At 37.9% G+C, this 25100-nt stretch overlaps 1 protein-coding gene and 1 pseudogene across 1 annotated transcript; both read right to left on the minus strand.

The window, feature by feature from the left end:
• Window positions 1-1038: 1038 nt before the first annotated feature.
• On the minus strand, window positions 1039-2496 carry LOC149847935 (lysM domain receptor-like kinase 4 pseudogene; annotated as a pseudogene).
• Window positions 2497-8117: 5621 nt separating this feature from the next.
• LOC149847936 (putative calcium-binding protein CML41) lies at window positions 8118-9061 on the minus strand. Its single transcript, XM_090009752.1, has one exon. It carries the CDS (start codon window positions 9033-9035, stop codon window positions 8496-8498), a length of 540 nt encoding a protein of 179 aa, XP_089865878.1. The 5' UTR covers window positions 9036-9061; the 3' UTR covers window positions 8118-8495.
• Window positions 9062-25100: the final 16039 nt, after the last annotated feature.

Here is a 25100-nt window from a genome sequence, read left to right on the forward strand (position 1 = left end):
AGAGAGCACTTTATCTTGCATTTTCACTAAACTTCTTAATATTAGTATATTCCTCACCGCGAGCAACTCATACAATCATAAAAGATGAGAAGTTTTTGCCAAATATGTTGTCATCGCAGCCATAGCCAAGTGTAGATGTAGAATTATCAGTGTTTTTGCGGTCTCTGGAGATCTTTCGTTCACATGGTTATGGTGACGCAGCCATGGAGAGGGAGAGGGTTGTCCAGTGGGTGGGGCAGATACCCATTTGGGAGTTGCACGAAAATTTTCATGAATTTTACAGATCTTGGCATTATTTGTAATCTGAAACGGAGTGTTGTAGTTCAGTGATGGTCGGGTAGTTGGCCCCTTTGAAACAGGCGTTATGAAATTTCCAATCACATGGCAAATGGCAAGTAAAATCATATTTCACACAATCGCTATGTGAACTCTCATTCCAATCTGGATTTGGTTTGAGCATAATCTGGCAGATCCATCCTAGATTTGGATAAAGTGCTGTACATGTCTGAAAATATGGGTTGGATCTAGGTTGGAACTTAGTCCATAGTCCAGAATTATATATCCGTTTGCGTAATGAGCCCTTGAATAGGCAAGAACCTCAACCTTTTCACCATTTTTTTTTTGAAAGGCGACCTTTTCACCATTTATGGCCATGCATGTTAGCTGACTAATCAGTGGCTTCAGTGCCTCATTTTAAATGCCACTTACTTTGGGCCATTGATCTTGGTTAACTGGTTCTATCAAAACTTTCTTAAGTTACGTAGTGTATGAAAGATATCCCATTCTTCTTTGTGAAATTTCAACTTCACAGTTTCATAAATGTCCAAATATAATGCAAGTTTCAATGCATTTGCCATCTGATAATATGGGGCTCCACTGAAACCATATTAGCAAATCTAAAACTAATAGGATATAGTATACATTTTGAAACTATTCATATAAATGCCATCAACTTTTACAACTCATCACAACAGTCTCTCCAAGCTTACCATATATGTCTGCAGATTACATTGAAAGCTATCCTAACATTATTCGTTATTAGACTTCAATCTCAATTGGATATTCGTTAGAAGCTCGAAATTGCAATACAGAAATGGTTGGTTCCCAAGTCAGGGAAACTACTAATGTCCTTGTTAAGATCTTAACGATCTCATCCATGGTTGGCCGCTTCAATGGATCTTTCCTTAAGCAGGCATCAATCATTCTTATCATCACCATAGCCAATTCAATGGGATAATTTCCTTGGAGGTTAGGATCCATGAAATCACTCATCTCATGATTTTCATCTATAAGGATTGCTTCTAATGCTTTTAAGCTGCACTCTGTTGCTTCTTTGCCTGTAATGAGCTCCAATGTCACCACCCCATAAGCGTAGACATCAAGCTTAGGTGATATTGATCCTTTTTCGAAGTACTCTGGTCCAATGTAGAATTTTGGCTCAGCATAATGTTCTGTCAATGTAGAATCATCTTCTTCTTCGCCCTTTACCGATCTTGAGGGACTAAAATTCTCAATCTTTCCCCTAAAGCCACCATCAAGAAGAACATTACTTGCCTGGATATCCCTGTGCACATAAGCAGTTTCTGTATAATTGTGAAGATAATGAAGACCACTAGCCACATCCAAAGCAATCTGCACTCTCTGAATCCAACTCAATAAGAAGGCATTACTTCCACGAATCCAATCACTCAGCGATCCGTTCTCTGCATACTCGTAAACAAGATAGGAGTAGCCCTGTTCAAAGCAAATGCCAAAGAGCCTAATCAGGTTGATATGATCGATCTTCTTCAGTATATCTGCTTCCTCAGATGCATCACCTTCCATTTTCTTAATTGCTGCTATAGCTCCATCAAAAAGCCCGCGATAAACAGAGCCCTTGATCCTGCACTCTTCACTAAAGTTCTCCGTTGCCGTCTGTAATTCTTCAAATGTGTACACTTTTAATGCATGACCAACATCAGATAAACCCACATTAAGTGCATCATCCATCTCCAAACCTGCCTTCTCTACTTTCTGGTAGCACTTTTCCTCTGGCTTCTTGATCGTGCATCCATCAGACTCCATCTTCTTACAATGGAAAGCACATAACATGATCAAGAGAAAAGCACAACATGGAATGATAATGGCCACATAAACAATCTTCTTGGATATCTTCTTGCCATGTAATGAAGTGGAAGGGGATGAACCCCTTGGTGGTGTGGAAGAGGTGATTTTTTGAGAGACAACAGGTTCATTCTGCAAAGGAATAAGAATGGTGGTGAATGGGAAAAGTGTAGGATTATCAAACGTAAGATCATTAGCATCAAGTTCACTCAATGCATTGACACCAAACCTCCAGCCAACAATCTCAATATTATCATTCCAATACACACTATAACTCAAAAGATACTTCACACCACTACGGACTTGCTTGGCTGTAGGACATGCACATCTCAATGGAACTCTAAGCATCGAACCCGGGATGAACTTGTTCGAAGTATAATTGTTTTGATTCATTAGTGCTTGGCAAGTTACCAGGCCTTGATAAGTGTTGTTTGAGACACTAAAATGGGTGTCCCCAACTTGAGTGGAATAAGTTGAGGTAGCTTGGAAGTATGTACCTGAACAAGTACAGTTGAGTGGGACAATAACATTCTTGCCATCAGCAAAAACTGAAGATAGAGAAGCACCATTGATTTGGGCAAGTTTTGAGGGGTCAGAAGACATAAGACCAGCAATTGTGGATACTGAATTGTAGGGAGATCTGGATCTGAAGAGGAGAAAAGATGTGCAGTTTTGGTCTCTAGCATTGCAGGTATAACCAAGGGCAGAAGACGATCTACCAGCCGAGCTGCAGTCTGTGGGGACATCTCCTTCGTATGGTTGTTGAGATTGAGACAGTGAAACGAAGACAGTGAAGAGGAGAATACATGTGGTGGGAGAGAGACCCATTTGGAGGGAAGTAGTAAGTTGGGTGTGGATCCTTAAAGGAATTGAGTGGTATTTGAAAGGAGAGTAGGAGGGGACTCTAGGATTGGTGGGTATCCCTGGACCAGGTGAGCATCCAAATGGAAGTTTGAAATCCCTATGGCGCGCAAGTAACGGCAATTTTTGTGGTCCTCTTTTTGACCAGGTTAAACTCTGAACAGGGGCTTGACTGGTCTCAACTTCCACACACACACACACACACACACACACACACACTATATATATATATATATATATATATATATATATATATATATATATATATATATATATATATATATATATATATATATATATATATATATATGGCTACTAATGAAGATAAGAAACTAATGACTAGAAATCACTCTTTTCTTAAAAAAAATTCAATTTTTTGTAGATCAAATGTTACCGATGTGATCTACATGGTTTTTGGTAGAAAATTTGTTTTGAATCATGTGATTATGACAAGTAATTAGGTTTTTAAAGAGTCCAAAAATCAACGGCCCATAATGTGCCAAAATTTTATAACAAAAGATCACAAATTTTATATCAGAAAAGCACAATCTAAGGGTTGAACCTTAGCAAACAAACCATGTTGAACACATCTATGTGGTTAGATTGAATGATACAACTTGCACCTATGATTTATAATAGCTCATTAGTTCCTTACCTTCATTAGTAGCAAATATTTTCCCTATATATAATTGATTCCTCCTACCATGGATACGGTGTGGATAATGCAAATTTTGAATATTTCAACCTATGTTTGCAAATGAGACCCTGCAGATGTGTTTAGCATGATTCAATTGCTAGGAATCAACTGTTAGATCGTGTTTTTTTAATGAAAAATATGATTTTATGAGCTTTGAAATGTATGAAAATTCTGAGCCATTGATTTTTGAAGCCTTACAGAAACCTGCCCACATGCTGTAATCAGATTATTCAAAAGCTGATTGGCACTAAACAAACTCACAGTTGAATGGTTATTCTGGTAATCGTGAAAGAAAAATTAGGATCCCTTCCCTTGATCCATTCAAGGCCATGAAGGTTTCTATCAATTATCAGATGTTGACTATCTGATGTGTGAAGACAAGGCTTGATCCTAACGATGGTGATGCTGTTTGAAGAGAAGGCAAGCATTATGAGTCTGGAATGGCACAGAATCCTTGGACCCCTCGTGCCTGAGCTTTTGGGGCCGAGCAGCACAGTCTTCAGTATGAAATTATGGTCAACAATTGATCACATTTTGAAGCAAAATGCCCAGATAAAAACTAGACTACATGAACCTACACGACCAAATTCTGGACTAGGATCAATTGGATCTGGATGGGTCTGAGTCCAGATCCTGCTGGGTGTATGCAGTACACATGCATACAGTACAGCATTGACCAGATTAGGAGTCTAACCTAAGTGTATATGAAGGAATGTAGGGTTTTGATCAATCTGGACATGGGTGGGCTAAGCACTAGGCCAGTAGAGATCAACATGACCCAAATTTTAAGACATATAGACCCAGATCCATTGCCCATGGAGCCGGGTCTGGTTGAATCCTTGGTTCTAATAGCATGTCATAGGCTTGTGCAAGCATGTCTGCTAGTTGTAACTGTGTTTTTCTATGAGCCTTGTGCTTTGTGAAAAGTAGGAATTCATTTGGTTATACTACGAGGAGCTCCTTCTTGATCCTCACTTTTGCCTATAGTTGCATTCAGATAAAGAAAAAAAAACTAATTAACCACATGCATATGGATCTAATGATTCTAAACATAGATTAAGGGATCATTTGACCCTTGTGGATCCGTGCTCCGATTATATACTATTCATTCTGGGACCCAGATCCTGTTGATTAGGTCAGCCTAAAGTAAGCAACCATTCTAAGCAGGTTTTCCTGACTCATAATCCACTGCTTGAACTGCTTTCCTAGGTAGACTGATCATGATACAACGTGATTAGGATTTTCAGACTTGGGTTTGGTTCTGGACTGTTTGTTTCTGACCCGTTTGAGTTCACATGCTACTAAAAGAAGGCCATAGAATGATTAGGTTGGTACGAACTTCTCAACTGGAGGATAGGGGTGGCAATCGGGTCGGGTTGGCGGGTCAGCATACCTCAACCCGAACCCGACCCGTTTAATAAACGGGGGTCGGCTGTGGCAAACACGAACCCGACCCATTTATTAAACGGGTAACCCGACACGACCCACCAACCCGTTTAATAAACGGGTTGGGTCGGGTAAACGGGTTAGCGGGTGGGTTGGCGGGTTGGGTTGGCGGGTGGGTCGGGGTCGGGTAAACGGGTTGGCAGGCGGGTTGGCATACCCCTAACACGAATTGACCCGTTTAATAAACGGGTTAGGCGGGTCGACCCATTTATTAAACGGGTTAGTTTAAGCCAAACCCGAACCCGCCTAAGAGGCGGGTTGGCGGGTCGTGTCAGGTTTTGCCACCCCTACTGGAGGACATTATACTTGGAGCAGGACCCACAACTAAGTTGCTAACCCGTTTACAGCTCTACATATCTCACAAAATCATATTAGACAATGATCCAGATCCGATAAACAATGTGGCATTTGGCCCATATATGTACTTTACTCCAATATGTCATTTTGAGACAGGCTCCAATCTTTGCTTTCACAGAGCCATCAAAACCAGCCGAATCGTGCTGTTCTAGGGATATAAGCAGTTTGGATCCAAGTATAGCCAAACTCAACCTGATCTGGGTAGAGCATTATTGATTCTGAATTTGGACAAGGACCTCCATTACCAGATCCAATCCAAACAGCCTAATTGGATCATTTTTTTATGGGATGCTTATATGTGGGGGACATGGCCGGGAATTGCTTGTGGGGGGCGGCATATAAAGCTGTTTGGATACCCAACCCAAATCCACATGATCAACTCCCAGACCCGTACCATTGGCTTGGGCCTATCACCACCCACTTGCAATATTTTGCTTGACTCACATTGGTATAGTTGCTGTGCTGGAGAGGCTCGGTCCTTTTTTCAGTGAAGCACCTAAACTGGGTCAAAGCGTGGGACACTGCGCTCCTACTTTTGATGAGTTCATCAAAAGGCACACAGGTTTGACCTTTGGGTAGGTTTTCATTTCAATAAATAAATAAATAAATAAATATATATATATATATATATATGTGTGTGTGTGTGTGTGTGTGTGTGTTATAAAATTTTTTTATATTAAATGCAACGTGAACCATTGATTTTTCACATTTTGAAAAATATGTCTAAACGTAAAGTGTGAAGCATATTTCTTACTAAATAAATAAATAAATTAGAAAGAATAAAATATATACGATATAATTGATGAAATGCTCATCCGCTCCAAACCAAGCTGATCGATTTATGAAATGCGTAGTTCGTACACCATTGCTCATGAGATGGAACCACATGGTTCCTAAAAACGGATTTAGATGGGATCACTGAATCAAAAGGGCATGTGCGTTAAAATGAAGAGTTAAACCTTCAACCTAATCATACATTCTACCTTGTTGTGTGCTATTTCCAGCCCTCTCCACATGGTAGGATTCTCTCAAAATCCCCTCCATTGAACTCATTTTTTCCCATTCATGTCTTCCTTGCCATGTCCATGGACCTTTATATAAAAATCTATTACGGATTGAGATTAACTCCACCATTGACACGAAGATAATGCCCCTTTTAATTATAACTTCATTCTTAACTCATACTAAATATTATTAAATGTAATAATTAAATTATATAAATTAATTTTAATGTGCCCACCATTTTTCTTTAGCTCTTGATGTTCTATTTGTGAGGCTCTATGACCACACTAGATCGGGTATTTGGATCCAACACAAGAAGAACTGGAACCTTTGTTATCCTTAGAATATTTTCTTCATCACATGCTTAACCAATGAAAAGAAATATTAATGTGTTGTTATGCGTCTAAATGCATAGGCATCAGTCAATTGTGATCATGCTACGGAACCACTTGCACTCGCTCATCCTCTGCAGAGCCACCAGAGAAAAAAAAAGTATAGTTTCACGAACCAAGACAATTAGGTCATCTACTTTCATGGCGCATACAGATCTGCCTGAATCAGGTTGAAGCCGGGTTTAGGCAAGAAGCGTATAAGCCGATCAAGCTGGCCTCTTTCTCAGGGGTCATGTGCCAACCTCTGTAACAAATATCGCAAGATTTATGAAAATCTCGTGATAATATCACGAGAAATTGCCTGAAAGTTTAAAACGACAATTTCTTGCGAGATTTATGAAAAAACATAAATACCACGATTTAAACGTGATATTTACGTTTTAAACGGCTATTTATCATGAAAAAACTGTGTATTTTTATTTTTAAATAAGTTTTATTAATATTTACTTATAAAAATATTTTTTATAACTTTTAATTTATTTTTTTATTGCCAAGATTTTGCCAAAAAAATGCAAGATTTATGATTTTTTTTTAATTTCGCCCGAGTTTTTGACAAATGAGATTTTGCCGAAAAAAAAAAACGAATGTCACTATGGTGCCAACACCCGCAAGAAAGCTATCAACATGCTTTGGAGCCAGCACCGATCATTTCTCCCTACGGGCAGATCTAGCCAAATTGGGATCAGGTGCAATCACATTGCACAAATGCAATGTGGTGCTGCAATTGGAGGGTGATCGGGTGCACTTGTGCAAAGTGATTGTATCTGATCCGGCCTCGACCTAGCTATTGGGATTAAAGGAGAGCACATCAGATGCAATGTGATTGCACACTTATAATGCGCTAATGCACCTGATCACGCACCATCTTTGGTTGGTTGGCCTCACAGCTGATAGGCTAAAGGTGGTCGGTGATCAGGTGCATTAGCGCATTATAAGTGTGCAATCACATTTCACATTATCCTCCATCGGATTAAAGTAGTTAGCAAAGTATTTAGAATCCTCAAAATGCAACACGTGTCTCTCATGACTCATGTTTACAGCACAAGTAATATTTGAAAATCATTTTCGTATATTTTAGCGTTTTTCAAAATGGCTTGTAATTTAACGGCTTGTAAACAGCATTTTTAAATTTTTTGATGAGGATGAACCCTTGCCGATAACCGAGTCAATGAGCAAAACGCAACCCCGTATTTTCCTCCACGGTTAGTACTCGTGTTTTCCATATTTATTTACTTTGCACAAACAACAATCAAAATCACTGTTTTCTTTTGTTGATCAAGCTGGGGGATTAAGGCCCCTTCATTTCCAGTAGACAAGCCCTATTAGAATCAGGCAGTTATTCAACCACCCATGTGCCATTAGGGTTCGTACTCGCAACGTCCCATCACATGTTGACTTGCAGAAACTGCTCCTACCAAACAGACGTGCCCCATGTTGATAACAGACAAATCACACCGGCCCTTGTTTCCCGATACTAGAACAAACATTTGTCTTAGAAATCAAGCGTTTGTCTTAATTACAATAAGCATATCTCAGAAACCAAACCAAGGAAAATAAAATAATTAAGCATATGTCAGAAACCAAACCAAGGAAAATAAAAGAGAGAGAGAGAGAGAGATGAATTCATCATCCAAGATTCAACTCATCATCCTCGAGAACTCCTGGAAATCGAGCACACCATTGCCGTCCAGATCAAAGGACTGGATCATGGCCTCACACTCCTGGACCGATCTGGGCTCGCCCAGCCTACTAAACATCCTCTGCAGCCCATGCGGAGTTATGCACCCCGATCCCTTCTCCACCTCAAACATATCAAACGCCCTCCTCAGGTCCTCCTCCTTCACCCTCTCCTCCTCCCCCTCCCCCATCAACCCCACAAACTCACCAAAATCCAACACGCCATCTCCTCCCACATCGTCAGCATCCTCACCCATGGACTCAAAGAAGGACCTCAGCTCCGTGTCGCTGATCTTGCCGTCACCATTCTTGTCGAAGTACCGGAAAACTTCCTGAAACTCCTTGAGCCTTACGTCCCTCGCAGGCATGGCCGAAAAGCGCGGCGGGCTAGGTTTGAGACACCCTGTGAGGCTCAAGGAGAAGAGCTTCTTCTTAGAGGATGGTGATCTCTCTAGTGAACTAGAGGAGCTTCTAGACTTTGCTAAGCTTATACAGGCCATTGTCCTAGATTGATGAGGGTGAGGGAAGTAGGGGTGCATATATATATATATATATATATATATATATATATATATATATATGAGAGAGAGAGAGAGAGTGGTAATTGCACCGGCATCGTTGGTGAGGTGCATGGAAGCTGCCTAAGAATAAGAACATGGAACCATTACGTGAGGACGTGGGTGAGGAGGAAGATGCATACTTTGCTTGCAATACTTTGCTTGCAAACTTCCATCTTTTCTATTCTTTATTCTTCTTTACGTCATCACAAGGGCATTCTGGGCTTTATTCTTTGTTACATTTAATGTATATGAGTCGGTTAGATCAGCGGCGGCCACTTGGGTGGCTGACCGTAGCTCGGCAGGACCTCAGAGAGGCCCGGTCTTCTGACCCAGCCAGCGACGGTTTTCCACGCATTATCCGTCAGGTTCAGATGGGTCCCAGCCTAGTCAGACCTGGGTTGGAGCCAAAAACAAGGTCCTGCTCTGACCAGGTCCGACCAAAAGTGGTAGAGATTCTTTCAGTTTCCTGGGCAACTTCATAGTGTACCAGCACAAATGCTGTGGGGACCAGCGCAAATAAGTTGGTATTTTGGACCGTACTCACAAATATCACGGGTTTTTCAAAATCTTGCCATTTTATCCCGAGTTTTTTCAAAAAACTCGATACATTCCTGAAAACATGTGACATTTTCAAAATATCGTCTGTTTTGAAAAATATATGTTCTTTTTAGCCCGATGTTGTTACGTTATTAGTAATGTAGTATTCCTATATTCTATATGTCATAGTTTAATGTGTTTTCTAATATTTTTATATATTTTCTCATATTTTTAAATTTTGAAATGCCGATATTTTCTTGAGATTTTTAAAAAAATTGATGGCACTAATGTTTGGTCGCAAACCAAAAAATATGACAAACATAGTCAATTTACCTAGAAAATATCACAATCGTGGCCAATTTATCTAGAATTATGGGGAACATGGTCAATTTGATTTTATTTCTTTACAGTTTTGCCCTTTGGCGTGGCGCCTGTCTTTTTCAGGCAACAACTTTCATGGCACCTGATATTTTTTTAGGCGACAATTTACATAACACCTAATTTTTTCAGGCAACAAATTACATAATTACGCCTAATTTTTCAGGCAACCAAAAGGCAAAACTGTCAAGAAAAAAACAAATCAATTGGTCAAATTTGTTATATTCTTTAATTTGTGGCTAATATCACCATTATGCCCAAAAATCAGTGCCATCTACGCCTTTGTCAGTTTTCTTAATTCATCACTAGATTTTCTTTTTGCGAGAAAATCCCAATAACAAGATTGGTCACTATGTTCTGGACCTGGTTTCAAGTCAGTCCAGCTGTCCAAAGTGGATCCAATTGGATCCGAATCATTGTAGAAAAATAGAATAAACGAACTCTAGATGAGTTGGTTTGAATCTTATCTGGTTCTGTACCCCCCAGATATACATTGGATGATTAACTACAAAATGGAGGCGTACGGATTAGATATGGATCTACAGATCGAACCTAAATCCAGATCTCGATTAGGAAGGTTATTGGAACTTTCGAGCATTATTTCACATGGGGAAGGATAATTAAGGACCAATAGGTTGTGTAGCATACATCAGTGGGACAGATGAGATGAGCATGACATGGCCTATCCCAAAGAAGGATTGGTGTCCACATCGAACGTGCGGACCGAATCAAATCCATAATAATAAAATGGGCCCAAGATGGATTGGTAATTTTACTGGGTATGAATTAGGGCCAGGTTATGGGTCCTTGTTGTCAGATCTGGATTTCATCAAATCTGCAGATAAACCCCATTGTTTGCTATCTGAAATATGGATCTGGGTCCATATTCTTTTGGATCCGACCCATTTTTTGTGCTCCCTTGTCTGGGACTCTGCATATTTCCAAAGGGCAAGTACCTTAGGGACACCACAGTCTATGGGCCATCATTTTAATCAGTTGTTGTCAATCGATCTTGAAACCAAGAAGAGGGGACTTTGAATGTTTCTGTGAAATGCCTACCAATATGGAGTTGGGTCGGGTCTAATTAGTTTGAGACATGCATCAGTTTGGGTCTGATATACCCAACCCAGTTACACCAGCAGAGGCTCCTTGGGGACAATGACATATTAATACCTTAGTAGACCCACGTTTGATTATATGGCTTGGAAAGTGCTCCTTGGGAAAATTAACACGGAAAATCTTTTTTTTTTTCTTACTCACCTTTTGCTTAATATTTCAAAAAAGGGTCTCACATTTTCTAAAAAGATATTTCACCCCAGTTTTTCACCGAAACTGTCAAATAGAGGCTTGAATTAGTTTCATAATTAAGATCCATATAGATCATAAAATTTCTAGCCTTTGGTTTGAAACTTAAGATTATGTATTTGCTACAATTGATTGTACATAAAAGCTAGTCGAGAGACCTCATGACATAAGTTGTTTCGACTCAACCTAACCTTGTAACTAGATGTGTTCAGCACATCCAATTTAGTGAGCTTTTGCTATATGTATGAATATGGTGATTATAATCAGATACGGATGTAGTTTTGATCTTTTGCTATCGAATCTGACAAATATCCGAATCCGTTTACATATAAAAAAGCGGATACGGAATGAGCTTTTCACCATCTGAATTAGGATTCGTTTAACCAAGTACATCTGATTAGTCGAATATGGCATTAGCTGTGTCCGATCCGAATCTGAACTGTTTACATCCCTAGTCAGATATATTCAATACCTACCCCACATCTCACTTGGAAACAGTTAGATCTTAAAGAAACATGAGAGTGGGTCCCATCCCTACCAAGTGAGATTAGCAGTGTCAAGAGGGTTGTCAACATGTTGGACTTTCAGCAGGCCTAGGTGAGTCCGGAGCGGATCCAACTCTGAGGTGCTGGTACTGTTTCCGAATTTGTATCCGACCAGTAATTTAACAAAGGCAACAACCATAACCGGGTTCTATAAAGGTAATGTAAACCAAGCCCGGACCTGACCCAATACAATTTTAATTTTTTATACATTTTACATTAAAAAATTACAGATCTTAATTAGGACTTCGACCCAGGTTTAATTTGGTATGAAATTTCAAAAATCATACTCAGGTCCATATGTTGTTAATCAGACCTGACAAATCCAACCAGAATAGTTTTTTTTTTTAATAACAGAGCTTGGAGAATTAGGGCCCGTCCCTTTTACAAATAACCTTTAAGCCAAGCCAGAGGCTTTGTTCAAACTGACAGGCAGTTATTCAACCACCCGTATACCAGTGGGGTTTAAACTTGCAACGTCGCATCACGTGGTGACTTATTTATTTAAAAAAAAATACATGGGTTTTTCACGATAAATAGTCATTTAAAACATAAATATGTATTTATGTTTTTTCATAAATCTCACAATATTTTGAAAATCTCTTGAGAAATTGCTGTTTTAAACTTTCAAGCAATTTCTCGCGATATTATTGCATTTTCATAAAATCTCGTGATATTTGTCACAAAGGGTTTGATTGTATAACTGGTAGGGATCGGACTAATTAACCCCAGCTGTCTCTGTCGAATAAAATGTCACGAGATTTTTTAAAATACTGCAACATTTTGCCACCCATTTTAAACGGCCGGTCAAAAAATATCACCATATTTTGAAAATATAGCAATGTTTTTGTTTTTCAAGATATTGCAAGTTTATTATAATATTTACACTTTTATATATTGGCTAGTTGCCCAAACTTTTCAATTTTCACGAGATATCGGTTGCCTTTTTTTTTTTTACCGTTTAGAACTTGTGTTACTATGTTCAAGAAGACCCGATCTCCTTTCAGTACATGGACGGTGTTGGGTGGCTTGCATTTATATGATAAGTTTGATGGTCAATAGTACGTTATCTCACATCTACGTCTACAGGGACACGCTATGTTGGTGGTGACACGTATACATATTATTTTCATATCCCAGCCCTACCTTCATCTCTCGAAGTTCTTTGTGGCCCTTGTTTCCTTGAGAGTTGTTTTTCAAACATATTAAATGATGTCGAATTTTTCTAAATTTCTATTGTTGTCTCCCATATTAGGAACTATTTTCTCACGAAGGAAAGGCACGTTTTGACCCATATCCACCACCAAATTTTGATGGAATGCATGCATGCCGCTTGCTGCTTCCACAATACCAACTTGTCTAGCAGCAGCAGCTAGTGCACGTCACCTTGTGTTAGGATGTTGCAAGTTCGAATCCCAATGGTACGGTTGTATAACTGGTAGGGGTCCGCCTAACCCCAGATGTGCTTCCACAATACCAGCCTGTCTGGCAAGAGCAGCTAGTGCACGTAACCTTTTGTTGGGACTTTGGAAGTTAGAATCCCAATGGTATGGTTGTATAACTGGTAGAAATCTTTCTTACCCCAGCTTTCTCTGTCAAAAAAAAAAAAAATGTGCTTCCATGACATTGTGGGTTTCACAATGCAAACGATGGTCATTTCTCTGTCTTCTGTTGGCTGCTGACTATATAGTGGTTCATATGGAAGGAAAGAAACAGTTCGGGCTTTCGAGGGTCAAACGACATGGTGGTTGGTGATAGAGTTTTTTCTTAGCTTAGCCAAAATAAAACTCATAATTTCACTAGAATATGAGAACTAATGTGTGAACCACAATTTTTTATAGATTTTTTGTTCTTTTCTTTTGAATCTAACCATATGGATGTGATCTACATGCTTGGTTTTATAAGAACCAGCTTTTGAATCATCCATTTTGATGCATAAACAAGATTTTTTAAAGGTTTAAAATCAATATATAGCTCATAATCTTCATAAATATTCAAGCATTCAAAAATCACATTTTTAATCTAAAATACAGGATCCAATGGTTGGTTCCTAGCAAATTCGCCATGCCAAGAACATCCACATAGTTGGATTTGCAAAAAAAGTGTCGAAAATGTCCATATTTCTAGTTCTCATATCTCAGTTCTCACATTCTAGTGACTTGTTATTCATACATCAGTTAATTAAGAGGCATAAGAATTCCACATCCAACTTGTCAAACCCCATGTAGTGTGTCTTTTATCACCATTGCCATCAAGTGACGTTGAATTGGCAGGGAGTTGGGTTGCAACCTAGGAACCATATCAGGTTTTCTGATCTATCCTAGATGTTGGGAGAAAGCTCATTTTCAAAATGACGTGATCTGGTTCCTGCAACTTAGGCTGCTGCACCTTGTTAAATGGGAGAAGATTTGCAGGCCTAAGCTGGAAGGGGGATTGGGGTTACCTAAGGTCGAAGAGATCAATAAAGCAAACTTAGCTTTCATGGCCCTTTGGGTTGGATATGTCAAATCTAAATTGGCAGTTTTCTCAAACTAGAAGTATGGCAGTTTTCTCAAATTACAAGTATCTTCCTAAGAAGAGCGTTTGGAGATGTTGTAGCATGAGGAGTTCTTGGTGTTGGAAAGGGTTGCCTTGGGGTTGAAAATGTATTAAAGACTGGATCAGTTGGAGGGTTGGTAACGGGTTCAAGGCTTGTTTATGGACTGATAAGTGGGGTAGGGAGTGTTTAATAAAAGTGGTTGATTCAGCTTTTTATGGTAGAATCAGTTCTGAGTTGAATATGACTGTCCATGAGGCTGTTAGTTGGTACAGTTACAACCCTGCAGCAGATGGTATGTTCCCAAACTGGGTGCTTGAAGTAGATCTTGATGTACAGAAAGGATCAGATATTCTTGTTTCAAGGGAAGTAAGCAAAAAGGATTAATCAAAAAAAGGAATGGGAGCTGGTCAGAAGTAGATATAATGTTGAGAAATGGCGTCAATTTATTTGGTTAAAGCAGCATTTACCGCGTGCAGCTTGGACTGTTTTTCTGGGCTGTGAATTCAGGCTCCTTACCCTCGACATAGTTCAAAGAGTGAGCATCCTTGTGGCTAATTGTTGTTTTTTGTGTAAATCTGATTTTGAAAGCAACCAGCATTTATTCATTGATTGCCTAATTGTGAAAGATATTTGGAGATTTGTCACTGCTAAGTTGTCAAATATGCTTGTACATGTGTCCAAAGACTAATTTGAGGAGATTAGATCAGGAATCTGTATGCTAAGCTTTACCAAATTTCATTTTTTGTGTTTTTGTTTAGTTTCCTACAATCTGTAGATTTGTTACAGTGAAAAGCAGTATCCAAATTTGCCCTATGACTGTTATTTACTGCTTTCCTTGTCAAACTTGAAGTGTGTGATAAGGGATGAAGTCCATCACAGGAACTCCTGTATAAATGATATCATTACTATAACAAATGTAAGCAAAATGGATGTTGGATATTGACCAATCATATTTATAGACATTGTGCTCATCAGTGAATTCATTCTCCTCTCACAATTTTTGGTCTCTGTATATTTGAGGTAGATCACAATACATTGTGGTTCATCCTACTCGATGACATTTCATTAGAAGTTATCTGTACTGCTAATGTGATTCGATTAGTTATGCTTCTGGAGTATTAAATTGTGTAAATGTAATGTCCACGAGCCTATATCATCTTAGAAATTGCAAAAAAGAAAAGTTATGTATAGGTTTAGCTCAGTTTTCTTCAATAATTCCTTTCAATTGTTTTGCAAGCACAAAATTATTGTTTCTGACACAAATTGAGGACCAAGATCCAAGGTGCTTGTTGCAAGTTTTCCTGTCTCTCTTTGCCAACATTTGTTCGGTTTGTCAGTTGGTGGTTGAAATAATAAACAATGCTAAACTGTAGACTGAGTTGCTGGTAAATGAATGCCTGTTGGCTCTGCATCCTGATCCATCATCATCACAATCATCTTTGTATGCTAGGTATCTGTATGAGAAATCTGTATTGCCATTAGCCGTTTCACGTAGTGAATGATTAGTGTTCCATTTTTTTTTGCATTGATCACTTTACTGTATATTCTGTAGGTTACTGTTCCATCTTTGGCCTCTGTTTACAATGAATATGCATTGAAGAGCCAATTTGACACTAGTATCTACCTTCAGGTGTTCACATGTTCTGACTTCTGAAAACCAAATTGTTTGAAGTAAACTGGGTTTATGTCATTTGGATGGTTAAATGTGATCATTTTGTCATTGTAGAGAATGATTGTCTTGCTTCATTAATGGAGACTTAACTTCGGTAATTCTGGAAAACTTTTACATATTTCTGGCATAGTTTGCCTCATCTTTTCCACTACAAGAGATAATTCTTCCTATCATCTCTAGGTATTATGTAATTGAGCTCCATGACAAGTATGTGGACTATGTTAACAACTGCTTCCAGAACCACAACCTTTTCCATAAACTTAGCTTGATCAATATGCTGATTTGTGTAATGTCAAATGTTTTGTCACCTTCTGAGTGTGTCTCTTACTGCGACAGGCACTCAAAGAAGCTTTTGAGGTCTTCTGCAACAAGGGTGTTGCAGGCATTTCTAGTGCAGAGTTACAGGCAGAATAGGCTTCAAGAAGCACTGGATTGTTTAAAAGCAAAGGAGAAAAATCCCCGTGTTTTGCAACTAGAGTCACAGATTTTTTATCGTTTAGGGAGAATGGATGCTTGTGTACAGAGCTATGATAAGCTTCAGAAGTTTAAAGTTGACTTTTGAGATTTATATGTAAATATTGTTGCTGCTCTAATATCAGCAGGAAGGGCTTTGGAAGTCCCCAGCACAGCAATATGCGAGATCTCCTTGCTCAAAGAGATGCAACATGGGAATATAGGCAGGTTCTAATGCTCCCTCTGTTTTGGTGTAATTTATATGTTGCCTTTTTTTGTCTTCGTTGATTATAAGTTAGTAGGATTTCATGCTGGATGTTTCATTGATTATGTTTCTTGTTGGAAATTTTTCATTCCAGTCCTATGAGCTGGGTCCGTACTTACTATTACTTGGGAAATGGTTTTTGTTGCAAATGTTGTGATGTGGAAGGTCAGGACTTACTGTCTCTCATCAAATGTAATAAACAAATGCTTTCAGAGGCAAAGAGCAATTGAATGGTTCAGTTACAAGAACTTGGCTTATTTAGTTACTTTAGTTGCCTATTTTGTACAAAGTTGGCTTTGGATTGCTGAAGTTTGCTTTTGCAACTGCTATGTTGTAAATTGGCCTTGTGCTTGACTTAGAAATTTTCTTCTCCCTGATGAACTTACTCGATGGTTGTTGCAGATCCAGCTTCTTTTGTTTCAGTAAAATACATTTAGGGTTATTCCATCTATTAATCTGAATGCCTGTAATATTTGATTCATGTCTTGACTTATTTATGTCATATTGATATCTGTACTTATATTCATTGTTTGAGGTGAATGTAGACAGATAAAATGCTTGTCAGCCTTCATTGATGATAGGGTTATTGTGAATTACAGATTGCAAGATGTTGTACACAGTGAAAAGCACTTGTACTTGGTTTTTGAGTATCTTAACCTAGACCTCAAGAAGCACATGGACTCTTGCCCAGAACTGTAACATTTCTTCCTGTGTCTCCTATAAGAACAAAACTATTCATGATTCATTTTTTAGTATGAACTTGAATGAATTGCAGGCAATCTAGCATAGCCTAATACTACTTTGTTCTATCTTTAATCTTGTTTGCTTTGTCCACTTTCAACTGTGTTAACTTTATTTTCATTTAAATATACTTCAGGCATTCTTAGTCTTTTTTTTTCTTTTTTTCATTTTGGGTAAGAATGGCAATTTTTCCCAAGTGTTAACTGTATTATACTATTTGGCAGTATCATATATTTTCCTTATTAGAGGGGGGTCGGGGGTTCCCCCCGACGCGGATCATACCCAGTTTTTTTACTAGCATCTTAGTTAAAACTGCGTAAAAAAACCCTAATTTTAGGTCGAATGAGGACTTTGACCCTCATTTGATCAAAAAATTTAAGGCGTGTACGCCTTGGCTTGAGGCGTGCCTTGCCTCGAGGTGTGCACCTCAAGGCGTATGAGGCGCACGCCTCGGGGCTCCTTTTTTTAATTTCTTTTTAATTTTGTGACGGCTTAGCGGCGAATAATATATGTCACTAATATTCAGCCATGAATTTTCGATGGTTTGCGACAAATTATATTTCATCGTTAATTTCGTCGCTATTTTAGTGACGGAATTAACGATGAAATATAATCTGTCGTAAACCCAAATAAGTGCTTATTTAGCGACGGACTTGCGATGGATCATGTTCGTCGCAAATTAGTGTCAGAAGTAGCGACAGATCAGTTTTGTCGCTAATTAGTGACCAAGATTATGCGACAGATAATTCATCGTGAATCTGTCGCTAAACTGTTTAGCGACAGATTTTGCAATGGATTAGCGACGGATAGCATTCGAAAATCAACCACTCATATTGCACCAAAACTAGTGGGAAAAAAATCATAGTTTCTCATTAAGGTAATTCAATCCAAAGCATGGTACTTAATGGATACAAATATTTGCTTCCAAAAGTGTTTTAAGGCTGTTTAGAACATGAACTGCTTACTGTCTTGGGGCTTTCTTGAAATGTTCCTAGCTCTCAAAAATATTGCAATGAGATCTCGAAACGACGCAAGTCACAAGAACAAACACAGGAACTCGATGGCACAAATACATGAACCCTTTTATGAGAAATGCTATGGCAACCCTTTGGAGGTGACCAGTCCTGCCTCCTCCCACCTAGCTCTGCCTATGCCCGCTCCCTTAGAGTCCCAAGGTGTTTATTAAATCTCTTTCTCTCATAGGCCATTTTAAAATACTAGGCTACAACGGTGATAGAAATGTTGTTGTTATAGAGAAAGGCTATAATGGCAACAAACATGTCGCCGTTAAAGAAAAAAGCTATAATAGCGAGCATTTTTATCTCATCGTTATATATCAAGAGGCGATATTATATGCCTGTTAAATAGTATTGTAAAATCTTTTTAACGATAATAATTAATGGCCATATAATGTTTTCATTATAAATGAGGCTATAACTGCGAGATTTATATATATCTCACCGTTATATATCAATAGCAATGATATTATATGCCTGTTAAATATTATCGTAAAAGTTTTTTAATGACAATAATTAATGGTCATATAATGTTGCCATTATAGACATACTTATAATAAGGATATCTAAAGATGCCGTTATAGGTATGTTTATAACGGTGGCATAATTAACAGCCATATAATGCAGCTATTATAAACATACCTATAATGGCAATATATAAAGGTGTCGCTATAGGCATGTCTTTAACGACAACATTTGTGCAGGGCCATGTCATTCACAAGGATATCTACATTCATCGTTAATGCTTGTTAATAGCGGCAAATTTTTTGTCGTCGTTAAAAAGTTCTCTATTGACTTTGTTCCATTTAGTAATTTTTATAATATTTGTAAAAGTCTGATATTATGAAATTTCTTATCCGCATCACACTTGTATTGTGATTTTTTTTTCTTGCAAAATTTTGTCGCATATAAATGCACGTTTAGTTTTTTTTCTCATTTGTATATGAAAAGGGCACTAACCCAAATCCTCCTCCCTCGAGAACCCCAACCCATCCAGTGATTCCTGGAAAAGTTGTTCGCTCCACCTTGTACAAGGTTGTGATATCCTTCTTCACTTCTCTGGTTAGCTATTAAGGTTGCAGTATCTTTTTTTTTTCTCGTTTATAATTTAGGGTTTAGGAATTTTCACATATAGTTACTTATTTTTGTGTATTGCTTGTCAATATTCGATGGTTTTGTTAATATTTATCTTTGTTTGATTGGGGCTAGCACTACAAGAAAAACTCTGCGTAGAAGCATTTAATTAGTTAGATCTAGTTGGGGTTGATTGTATACAATCATTGAATAGGGGTTGGTTGTGGGGTTATTGTGGTTTGTTGATTTTCAGAGTTGTTAATTGAGTGATATATTGTGTGGTTGGTGTAGGGAGATATGATGGTTGCTTAAATGGAACTTGTCAATTATTATAGCACTGAGCAATCCTTTTAGAGATCTATAATGGTTTCTAAAAACAATAGTTATAAGAAATTTATAACATTAATGTCTCGTAAAACTAGATATATAGAAGAGTTAATGGTCCTCCAGTATAAGTGCACTCCAAAATTATATATTGAAGATATATGGATACATCTCTTGAACGACAATAGTGTACAACCAATGTTATATAGGGGCAATATTTACTTATTTGCTAGTAAAGCTACATGAATTGATAATGTTTGTGAAGTTAAACAAGAAGTTGGAGGATGCATAGTTAAACATCAAGTAGCAGTCCAAAGTGATGTACAAGATATTGTTGGAAGTGATGTACAATAAAGAAATGATGAAAATCTTATGAATAATATGCATCTATCTCAACCACCAGCTTTTGAGCTCACTCATCTAGCGAACATTCTACCGTTTCCAACAATTAATAATGAGATCGTTGCAAATGATTTATTATCGCTTGGACAAACCAGTGACAACAATTTTCATCACAAGATGTTATATGACACCCTGCCTTCCTATGCAGATGACATATCTAGGTAAAGGTTCATGGTCTTTCTAATTTATGCTTAAACTGAAGGCATTATTTTGTTGCTAATCTTAAAAGTTAGGAATGTAAGAATGTTGCATTTTTGGAAGCAAAGAGCGCCATAGATACAATGAGTTTTGATTTATTTTGTACAACCGATCAATCATTTTGTGCTAACAGTAATAATGGGCATAATGCAAAATCAAATGATAGTGATGATTCTCAGTATACCATATCGGTTGAGTCGGACTTAGAAATGATATGGGAGAACCAAATAAGTGATGATTTTGAACAAGTATTGGTGGGTGAAAACAATGTGCTAATTATATTTGAGAAGTTAAACCCTTGGTTCTCAATAAATGATTTATTATTCAATAAAGAATAATTAACAATAATTGATGCAGAGGCTTCTCAACTATATGATGAGTTACGCAACAAAAAACTTAACGAATGCAAACAGTTTGAATACCTATCAACAAAGTTAAATGATCATGAAATTGCTTATGGCAAAAGGTTTATTGATCTTAAACAGTGTCGTAAGTTTTTAAGAAATCATGTGGTTAGGAATAACTTTAAAACAAAATTTGTGAATAGCTGCAGTAACAGAGTTACTCTTGTATGTACTAGAAAGAACCCACAAACTATGATAGATTTCTTCTAGAAGATCTGTTGCATGAAGATGTGCAGAGTAATGTTCTTGAAAGTGAAGAGGAATCAAAGCAAGCATATACGTGATGGATTAATGGGCAACCTTGATGCGAAAAAAGTGTCTTCAAAGTGGATTTCATGTGTTATTTGCAGATGCTTGCACAATAACCTGAACATGAACGACCTCAATCATGATGTAGGTGTGGAGGTTTATTACAAATAAGCATGGTGTGGATGTGAATTGACTAGGTTGATGCTATATGATTTAATCGAGGAGTCCTTCAGGATGCTTCCATATTATTGTCATCATTTGATGACGGCTAATGTTAGATCGGTAGCATTGGTTGAGATTGATATAGATAATAGGTTTAAGTATATGTTCTTATCTTTCTGACCATGCATTGATGGGTTTGTCAAATGATGCCCTCCACTTCTTATAGTAGATGACACCTTCTTAAAAGAAAAATATATGGATAATTTGTTATTTGCCCACACTATTGATGCTTTTAGTGATATGTTTCCTGTAACATTTGGAGTGAGGGATAAGTAATGAAATAAGTCATTAAAATGGTTTTTATGGCATTTGAAGAACTAAATAGGTATCTACGACTATGATAAGCCCAAGACTAAACAACAATTGACAATTATCTCAGATAGGCATAAAGAGCTTTTGTATGTTGTCCCTTGCATATGGTGTAACTGTCATTATAGATATTGCATGAAGCACCTGACTGAAAACTTTTCAAAGAAATTTGATGCACCACTTAGTGCACACTGGTAGAGTGTCACCAAAGCACCCCACGAGACGACGATGTCAATTTTATATTTTAAAGATCTGTGAGCAAATTAAAAATATATATGACTATGGTGCTGATAAGGTAAAACTGATACATTAGGCTAACAATCATTTTCGCATTAGAAAGTGCATATGCTTAACCTCTAATATAATGGAGTATTTTAATTCATTAATTCTCCCGATACGTGACAAGCTTTTAATCTCATTTATTGAGAAGCTTTTTCTAATGCTGATAAAACTTTACGAGAAAAGAAGTACTAACGGAAAGAAAATGACTGGCATTGTGGTGCTTGAGGTAATTACAAAAATTAAATAATGTCAGATATATGCACAAAAACTACATATGGTAGTAGTGCATTGCTTCTACCACCGTTATGAAGCTCGTGACCAAAAGCATGGTTATTGTATTGGTCTTGAGAGTATGAAATGCTCTTGCGAAGAGTGATAGGTTAACATGATTCCTTGCGAGTATGCTATCACATTTATTTTTTATGAGTGCAATCTTCCAGATGATTACTGTGACAAGTTTTATACAATTGAAATGTATCGAGTTGCATATGGTACTTATCCATTTCATACTGATAATGTCCCACATGTCGTTCCTCTGACCCTTATTATCATCTTACCACCAATGCAAATTAAGAAAGCATGATGACCTAAAGTGAACAGATAGAAAATAGAACACAAGGAGGTGGAGTTATATAAGTGCAGTGTATGTCACGAGCTTGGCTACAATAGGCGAAAATACGATTAAGAAGTAATGTATGAGTATTTGATGTATTTTGAAAGTAGTCTATAACATGCTTCTTTGTAGTTTACATAATGTATTTTTAATATTATGCTTCTTTTATTAAATTACTCATTCGGTTTAATGTTGTGTTGTAGGTTTATTTTTTTAGCATAGATTGGTTACTATATTTATGCAGAATAGTCATACATTGTTTTTCAAGGCATTCCTAAGCAATTAAACCGGTAATTACTTTTATACATGTTTGTTAACTCATTTTGTATATTTTTGTTCACTTGGTATCTGAATGTTACAGGTATGATTGTGGAATATATCCTTTTGTATATGCAATACTTTGGATTAGGCAAACCAGAAAATGAGGGATGAGCTTACGACAATGAAAGTTGATGAATAGTCTAAACTGAAGGATGCACTTGTGCTTGTGGATGAAAGCTGAAGAAGGTGACCATTGTGCTTGTGACAATGAAAGTAGATGAAGAATCTTATCATGGATATCATTTATTTATGAATGAATTATGTATATAATAGGGAATGAAGTTTTTTTAATTTTATTTTTTGAAAAGAATTAATTATGTATATGATAAAGAATGAAGTTGTTTTATTCTTATTTTTTGAGTAGAATGAACTATTTATATAATAGGTGATTGCTTTGTTTATGTGTTATATATATAACAGGTGATTGATTTGCTTATAAGAATGGATTGTATATATAACAGAGAATAAAGTTGTTTGATCTTGTTTTTTGTTTGATATGTGTTGTTTATGTAACAGGTGATTGATTTATTTATTTTCATCAATTGTGTATAATGCGTATATAACAAAGAATGAACACGAGTTTTGCAAGGTACATATAAATTTCACAATTGGTCATTTTTTGCATCATGAAGAAATTTTGCAAGGTACATGCAAATTTTAGTTTATTTTTTTAAAATCAGAAAGGTATTTTGCAAGCTGCGTGTGAATTTTTATTTATTATTTTTAAATCAGAAAGGGATTTTACAAGGTACGTGCAAAATTTTGCGAGGCCGAAATTCAAGGTTTGCGAAAATAAGGCATCATGATAAAAAAAATGGGGTTGAGAAATGAAGTGTTGTTCTTTTACAAAATGAAGTCACTCATACACTACAAGAAAAATGCTACTTAGCGACAGAAATTTGCGACGGATTTTGTCCATCACTAATTTGCGACGGCTTAGCGAGAGAAAACTATTTGTCGCTAACGTTTGAAATATTTGCAAAATTAGCGACAGAAATATCTCTGTCGCTAAAGCCGTTGCTAATTAGCGAGGGATTAGCGACAACATTTTTTTCGTCGCCAAAACGTTAAAAAATGCTAATTAGCGACGAAATTAGCGAGGGAATTTTTCTGTCTCTAATCCGTCGCTAATTAGCGACGGATTAGGGACAGAAAAATTCCCTCGCTAATTTTTGTCCCACCTGAGGCACAGAATTTTCCCTCCCTCCGTTCAAAAATTTTCCTTCGTTTGTTTTTCCCTCCCATTCGATTTAAACCATCCCCACTTCGGCTGGTTCTCAGGACGCCAGAAGCCCCGTTGACGACGCTCACAAAGAGTCGATCCCCACCTATGGAGAAGTCGCAGATGGAGTCGTCGTGGCTTCGCCGGAGCCGAGACATTAAGGAGGCGATGAAAAGGAGGCTGCTGTTGGGGAGCCACTGGAGCCTGCCTGAGTCAAAGAGAGTGGCGACAAAGAGGAGAATGTTGTTGGGGAGCCACTGGAGCCTGCCAGAGTCGCCGACGAACCAGCCGGGTCTCGTAGTAGAAATCTGATTGCTTCCCGGTGTGGCCGTCCCACACCCCTATGTCGTACTTGCTGCTCCTCCTCCTGCAGCTCACGAAGATCCGTGCGGAGTTGCAACTGAAGATGAGCGCCCCCGCCGTGAAACTCTTCGGCTGGTTCTCGTGGCAGACCTGGAACTTGAAGAGGAGCTCCCCTCGGAACGCGCCCCCGCCGTGAAGCTCTTCGGCTGGTTCTCGTGGCAGACCTGGAACTTGAAGAGGAGCTCCCCCCGAATTTGCGCGGAGTCGCAGTCTGCCAGAATGCGCCGGTTCTGTGAAAAAAAATTGCTTCTTGCCAGAGAACGCGCCGACAGCGAGCAATTTTTTTAATTTTTTTTTTAAAATTTAACGACGGATTAGGGACATATATTATCCATCGCTAATTTAAAATAGCAAAGGACTCGCAATGGATCATATCCGTCGCTAATTCGTCGCAAATTAGCGACGAAATTAACAGCGGATAAGTTCTGCACTACTTAGCGTCGAAAAATTCGCGATTAAAGTTTTCTGTCGCTAAACTGTTTACTGACGGATTAGCGTTGGATTAGCGATGAATTTAGGTCGTCGTTATCCACAGGTTTCTTGTAGTGATACATTGCATTTATTTCATTCTTTC

The sequence above is a fragment of the Nuphar pumila genome, chromosome 1 (genome assembly GCF_984573655.1).
Source record: "Nuphar pumila chromosome 1, dmNupPumi1.hap1.1, whole genome shotgun sequence".
Lineage (NCBI taxonomy): Eukaryota > Viridiplantae > Streptophyta > Magnoliopsida > Nymphaeales > Nymphaeaceae > Nuphar > Nuphar pumila.

Bases quoted from the DNA above. Each gene is read 5' to 3' on its own strand.
- LOC149847936 (XM_090009752.1), bottom strand. From the start codon at position 9,035: ATGGCCTGTATAAGCTTAGCAAAGTCTAGAAGCTCCTCTAGTTCACTA.